This window comes from Chinchilla lanigera, unplaced genomic scaffold, assembly GCF_000276665.1.
Source record: "Chinchilla lanigera isolate Chin_1 unplaced genomic scaffold, ChiLan1.0 scaffold00049, whole genome shotgun sequence".
NCBI classification, from domain to species: Eukaryota; Metazoa; Chordata; class Mammalia; order Rodentia; family Chinchillidae; genus Chinchilla; species Chinchilla lanigera.
In genome coordinates, this window is record NW_004955450.1 from 634,299 (window position 1) to 641,557 (window position 7,259).

General features: G+C 48.9%; 1 protein-coding gene across 3 annotated transcripts in view; it reads right to left on the reverse strand.

Moving 5' to 3' along the window:
• Positions 1-7,259, reverse strand: part of Tbc1d2b (TBC1 domain family, member 2B) — a 62,587-nt gene that overhangs the window by 54,648 nt on the left and 680 nt on the right. The window contains exon 1 of one of the 3 annotated variants that reach the window (XM_005393435.1): positions 7,010-7,253. The exons of 1 other annotated variant lie outside the window; for it this stretch is intronic. Coding sequence is in view for 1 of the 2 variants with exons in the window: in XM_013518892.1 (XP_013374346.1) it covers positions 6,764-6,967 (204 nt within the window). In the remaining variant the exon portion in view is untranslated. One more of the 3 variants, XM_013518892.1, reaches the window with a different exon arrangement.

The following is a 7,259-nucleotide window of genomic DNA, read 5'->3' on the forward strand; positions in this document are numbered from 1 at the left end:
CAAGATTGAAAACACAAGCTAACTAAACCTCCCCTTGGCTGTGAAATGACCATAGTCCACCCACATGTGCACCACACCCACTCCCTCAGAGTGACTAAAGGGCTGGAAGCATTCCTTTCACCAATAAACATATCCTGAGCATTTAACAGGTGACTGGCTTCCCTCTAAGTATTACAGGCACAGTGGTAGATACACATGGAAAAGTGCACTCTGGGAGGACACAGCACACATGCTCAGAGGCCGGAAAACACCTGACTAAAATGGAGAACAAACCATCTCAAGTCTCCAGTCAGCTCTCAGAGCATCTCTGTGCTGCCTGGTGGGCCACTGGTCCACTGTTTACCAGGCAGTCATGAAATCCACAGTCCCTCCAGGACTCAGAGAGCTGCTTGCCCCTCAGAAGTGCCCAAGTGTTTACTGAACTGAGCACCCTCAGGGAAAGTTTTATAAAACATTCACTCTCCAATTCACTATTTCCATACTGCATTCACACTGTGAAAGCAAGAAACCTCAGCTGAGGATTGGCCTGAGGACTTAGGGAAACACAAATTCAAATGTCCCTAAGACCCTGTACAAATCTCTCCATCAGAACCAAAAATTCCCTATCAAAATGCCTTCACTTCCCTCAACCTGAGTCATTTCTAAACAGCAAGGTTCTTCTCTGTGTGTGTGTGTCGGGTTGGCGGGGGAGGACGGGGAGGAGGTTGTAACTGTCTAAAGTCAGTTTTGCTGGAGATGGGAAGGCTGAAATCCAGTGGCCAATGGGGAAGTTTGCATTGCCGGACACGGTGGTGCATGCTGTGAGTTCAAGGTTAGCCTGGGCTACCCAGTGAGTTCAAGGCCAATCTGGAATACACAGTGAGATTATCTCAAAAAAGCCTCAATCTATTGACCCTCACTTCTTATGAGATGGTCACCTCCAAAGCAAAGGAAATGAGCAATGTGCACCTGAGCACAGCAAGCAGAACCCAGAACCTGAGAGGGGTCAGTGTGAGAGGCCATAAGAAACGGGCAGGTAGGTCCCAGCCATATAGCCCAAGGCCAGCCTTATAGACCTTACCACACCCCACTCAGAAACAAAGTGCTTCAGAAGCAACTGTTGGGGTCAGGGATATAGCTCAATGGCATAAGTGCTTGCCTGGCAAGCCCAAGGTCATGAGTTCAATTCTCAGTATCAAAAAAAGAAAAAAACAGAAGCAACTGTTGGAGATACGTCAGCTTTGCATTTGTTCACTTTTAAACCTGCTTGCCAGGGTATAACACATAAAACACTTGAGCCTTTAATACACAGACAAGAAATCCTCCAACATTAAATAAGAACTCTGGACATAGCCAGACACAGTGGCACAGAGGCAGGAGGATCACAAGTTCAAAGCCAGGCTGGGCAACTCAGGAAGAACCTGACCTAAAGTAAAATGAAAAGGCTGGGGATATAGCTCAGTGGCAAAGGGCCTGCCTGCAAGCACGAGGTCCTGAGTTCAATTTCTAGCCATGTTCCCAAAACCTATGCAAAGATGCCAGACATGCCTTTCCCAAAGGCTACATGCCCTGTGATCTGGCACTGCGTGAGTCCTACGTGTAACCAGCCCTCCACCCAGACCTCTACTTAGGGTTAGCACTTCCCTAACCTCAATGCCCCACCTCTTCCTCTCCACTCCCCCAGGTAACTACAACTCATGTTTTCTGTCTCAGCTCCAATGTCACATTCTCAGGCAAGACTTTCCTAGCCCTCCTGAACCCCACATTAGATCCAGACCCCCACTACATACGCACTGGAAAACCTATCCTGTTTTTATGAATGGTTCCCCCCACCCCATCTCCACTATACTGAAAGCACACAAGGACAGGAAGGATGTTGTCTAATTCAGTCTCGTCTATAGCCATACCACCCTGAACACACCGGATCTCATCTAATTCAGTCTCTATGCCCAGGGCCTAAGCACAAATGTTGAGTGAGGTAACTGATTATTGAACAGTTTCTGAAGTGTTTCTAAAACACAGGTCCCTGCCCTGAACCTGAAGCTCAGATCCTGCCCACTGCTTTATCCTGTACTACCTACAAGTCAAGAAGGATTCTAACATTTTTAAATAGTTGAAAAAGAAAGAGTATTTTGTGACATGTAAATTTACATGGATTACATGAAATTCAAATTTCAGAATCCATAAGGAAAAACTGGAACACAGCTACATCTATTAAATGGTTGCTTTTGAACCACAACAGTGGATACTGGCACAGCCTTCAAATCTCTGGTAGGTGCTATCTGGCCCTTTCCACTGGAAAAAAAAAAAAAAAACAAAAACACAAAAACAAACTCCCCCTAAAGTGTCCCCAGAGTCCAAATTGTGGATATGTAACACAAGACACCTGAAAATAGAGGGCTGTAATCTCACTCCTTGGGGAAAGGAGGACTCACGACCCTCTTTTGGATTCCTTAAGCCTATTATATTCAGTGGGCCACAACTGATGGCAGCTACCCCCATGACATGAGGCAAGGAGGTCACTCACCATACTCATATATTTGGGAATTCAGTTGATCACTTCTACAGGGCCAAGGCTCATACCAAAATCAAGGCTTACTATTTCTTACTCAACAAATGACAAAAATAAAATACACTGAGTGGCTTACACAAAAGAAATATCTTTACAATTCTGAAAGCTAGGACATTTAAGGCCAAGGGGAGGCCAGTCCAGATTCCAGAGAGGCCTTCTTCCTGGGTTGTACAGGGAGGTCTTTCTGCTGTGCCCTCACAGCTGAAGACAGAGAATGTCTCTCTAGGTCTCTTCTTAAGGGCACTAATCCCACCCATTAAGGCTCCACCCTCATGATCTAACTGCCTCTCAATAGCTCCACCTCCAAATACATCACATTCTGAGTTAGGGCAGTGACCTAAGAATTCTGAGGAGGACACAAATATTCAATTCATAGCACAGGGCAAGAGGGGACTCCAAGTGTGGCCAGGCTGGATATGATCCTTGTTCTGGAGATTGTGTAGGTCTGGAAGCACAGGGCTGTTCAAGCTTTACCCCCAGCCAGGCACATGCCCTCCTGCCCATAAGTGCCAGCTCACTTCACAACTGTCCTAACCCAGCCCTGCATGTACACACACACACACACACACACACATACACACACAGCCGAAGCTCTGCCAGAATCTGGCAGCCACTTCCAAATGCCCACCAAAAGGCACTATGCATCCTGGTAAAGAATTGAACAGTAAAATATTTCTGGGGCCTATTTTCAGTACGCAAAGGACAGACATTCCACGCAATAGAAGGAAAAGCCACTGCACCTTATCTGAACCAAATCCATTAATATCCAACATCAAAGAGGCAGACAATCACATGGTCCATCTAGCGCACTCTCCTCCTAGAGCCTCTGCCTCCAACGGGGCCTCGGTCTAGCTCATGATCCCAGGCAAATCACATCCCCTGTGGGCCTCCTTTCCATCCTCTGTAAAACAGTACTGGGCCCAATTTCCAAGTTTAGGAATAGAAGCGTTTACCAAGAAATTCTGGTATCAGCTTTCATGAAGACTCAAGCAATAAAGCATTTTGGAAAAGCCCAACAAAACCACAGTTTCTCCAGAGAAGGCAGAAAGACTCTTTAAAATGAAAAACATATGACAATACAATAAGCAAACTGCTGAATGTTCTTCTTTTTTAAAATTATCTGTAAAAAGAAACAGCCTCTGCGTGGTTACACACAACTAGCTAAAGGCCAAGCAGAACAGATCCCTTGCTAACCCTCACGGCTCCTTAAAGTCGGGGTCTATTCTCCAGCTGGACAGCCTAGCCCAATGCATTAATGCCTAAGGAAATCAGTTCTTGGATTAGTTCATGTGAAAAGAATGATGAATTACTATTTTCCAGTTTCAACACCATAAAACTGTAACAGGAATTACTGTGTATTGAAGTTCTCCTTTCTTAAAACATATTCTGACTCCAAAATCCTCTGTCTCAACTGTTCCTTTCTTTTGCAAAACCTTGTCCGTTTCCATCACTTTTATGAAGCCAACACTTGGACACAGGTCTTCTATCTTGTTCTGTGACAAATGTTATGTACACATGAATATTCATGAGGTCAGTGAATTTCATGAAAGAATTTCAAGTGAGTCAATAACCCATATTAAAATGTACTTCCTTTTTTAAAAAATAGTCCGAGCATACAAAAAGATGGACAGAAAAAAACACAGCAACTTTAATGTACCTATCCATCACCCAGTCCAAGAAATAAAACAATACAAAGCAACCATGGAAGCCCCAGCACATTTCTCCCCAGCCACACCTCCCTCCTCACATCAAAGGTAACCACTACCCCAAATCCAAGTCTGGTCACCCCACACGGCTCTCTTTCCCCACACAGTATATACTGTACTCTTACAACATATGGTGCTGTTCCAATCTTCTTAATCCTCATATAAACAGTGTCACTATGTGACTTTTTATTTCTTGCTCAGTTTTGTTTGTCACAGCCACCTACACGGACACACACAGCTCTAGATTCTTTATGTTCATTACTGCGTAACATTCTGTTGTGGGAATACTATGAATACACCACAGATTTAGCCTAAAACACTGCCTGATGTTTCACATGGCTGCCTGGGTAGTACTCACCTTTATACCAGCCACTTTCAGGAATCCTCACAACCACTCAAGGAGAGTGACAGTCCCACTAGACCAAACTAGAGACAGGATAGAAAGGTATTAAACTTGTCCAGCACCTGTGAGCAGCAATCTCAGCCTGCAAATCCAACCTGAAGCCTTACCGCTAACTGTAAGCTTTGTAGTCCCACTGATACAATGCTTTTTTTTTTTTTTTGTATAGAGAATTGAATCCAGGACCTTCACACTACTATATGCCCAGGCCTTTTTATTTACTTTTCATTTTGAGATACCATCTTGCTAAGTCATGAATCTTCTGCCTCAGCTTTCTAGAGTGCCAGGATCACAGGGCTTATGCCGCTCAGCCATGGCTAGGTTTCTTTTTTAATAAAAAAACTGAGCTGGGTACTGTTGCACACCTGTAGTCCCAGCGCTCTAAAGGCTGAGACACAACGATCTCAAGTTCAAGGCCAGCCTAGGCTACATGGCGAGACCTTGTCTCAAAGAGAAAAACAGTACTAGTTGTGCACATACCTGTAAGCCTAGCCCTCCCAGAGGCAAGAGGATCACAAATTCAAGCCCAGTTTGAGGAATTTAGCAAAACCCTGCCTCAAATGCTTTCAACGGGGAAGGAGGGTACTGTAGAGCTGTAGATACAGCTCAGTACAAGACTCCAGATTCAATTTCCTGTACTGTACTGCCAATAAAGAAAAGATAAAAACTTATAGAGGGCTCTAAAATCATAAGAAAACCTGAAACAGGATGCTTGACTTTCTTTTTTTAACAAACAATTCCACCGGAAATTCATCTGACATCAGATGATCCTCATGTACTCTGAGGACAAGCCTCTCACTGTGAAAGTTACTGTGAACTAGCTGGGGCCACTCCCAAGTCTATGCAGATGCTGTCTAAGTAACCTCAAGCTGAACTGCAACCTGCCTCGGTTTCCTCTGGAGAAACAGACCGCCTGCACCCACTTAGAGACCATGGGAATCTGATCCTGCGCCAATTGGCAAAGTGGAGCCACAGAGCTCTAAGAACGACTTGGGAGCAGCTCCAGCTGGCCAGGCTCTGGAGGGATCCGGGAACAGGCCTGTGCTCGCAAGGCCTGGGCACTTGTCCACTCTGCTCTCCACCAGTCAGCACTGGGAGAGCCCAGCCCTGCTGCTCTGGAGGAATACCAGCATGCAATACGGAAGAGCAATCAGAAAGAGGTCTGAGGGTGGGGACTCAAAGAACCAAGCAGGGAGCAAGGGCCCCTCTGTATATTCCAAGCAGGGGAGACCTTAAGAGATGACAGAACCTCCCTCTAAAGACTTCCCTAGGCCAGCGCAGGCCGCCAGCTCCAGGACCCCGACTCTACCACATGTCTCCACACTCCTCTGCTGGGTGACCGAAGCCTCCAGCCAGTAAGGCAGGACTGCCAAGCAACCCTCCCACCTTTCCAGGTGGAAGTAGAGCGAGAAAGCAGGAGCAACCCCTGCCCCCTATCCAGAGACAACAATTGAGGTCATCTCAGGGTCTCTGCCGTCTAACTCTGTCCACTAACATTTACAGACCAGTTCAGGATGGCTTTGTTTGTGTGGTTCTGAGGATTGAAGCTGAGCTCTTCACACCGAGCTACATCCCCAGCCCACCCCACCCTTGGGTCTGCTAAACTGCTTAATTGCCCAGGCTGGGCTAGGATCATGGGCAGAGAGTAAATCACTTAATCCAACACTCCTGTGAGGCCAACACTACAACTACCCGACTTTACAGAAGCAGCTCAAGTACAGAGATGTTAAAGGTCATACCAAGCTCCACTCGGAAAAGTGGCCCCTTTGGAGGGAAGCCTACAGCTTCGGAAGGGTTGCCACTGACATCCAAAGGATGGTGGGGTGGGGACAAGATTGGGGACCAGGGAGCTGGGGGAGGGGGCGGTGTAGAGGGAAGTCAGAGTCAACGACCCGAGACCGGACCGGACAGAACAGCCCCCGACCCCACGGGCCAAGATCAGGGCAAGGGCAAGAGGAAGCAACAATGGATGGGGGTAGGGTAGAAGGCCGACTGGGGCAAGATGGAGAAGGCGTGGGGTGGCTAAACGGGCTGGGGTGGACCACCCGCAGGGCGAGAGGCCGTGGGCACAGGCACGCAAGGCGCGGGGAAGCGGGACGTGAGTACCGGCTGCAGGACGGGGGCGTGGGTACTGGCCCGGGGCCGAGCTGGGTCGTGCAGACCAGGCGCTGGGCGTGGGTACCGGCCGTGAGGCGTGGGGACGCAGAACGCGGCACGTGCGGGCGCGAGGTGCGGCCGTGGGGCGTGGGGACCGGGCGCGGGGCACGGGACAGAGGGACTGGCTGCGCGGCTCCGGCACGGGGGGGCCATGGGAACCGAGTGTGCGGCGCGGGGGCGAGGGGACCGGCCCACCTTCAGCACGGCGACGGCGCCCGCGCTGTGCACCTGGAAGTGCGCGGGCAGCTCGGCGCCGGGCTCTGCGGCCTCGTCGGCGCCCGGGTAGCAGAAGCAGGCGTCGGCGATATCCAGGCGGCCCAGCGGCAGCGCGTCCTGTGGGGTCTTGAAGTAGTAGAGGTGGCAGCGGCGCGCGTCGAACACAAACCAGCGGCTGCGGTAGCCGCGCAGCGGGCCCTTGCCCGACAGCTTCTGCAGGTAGCCGCAC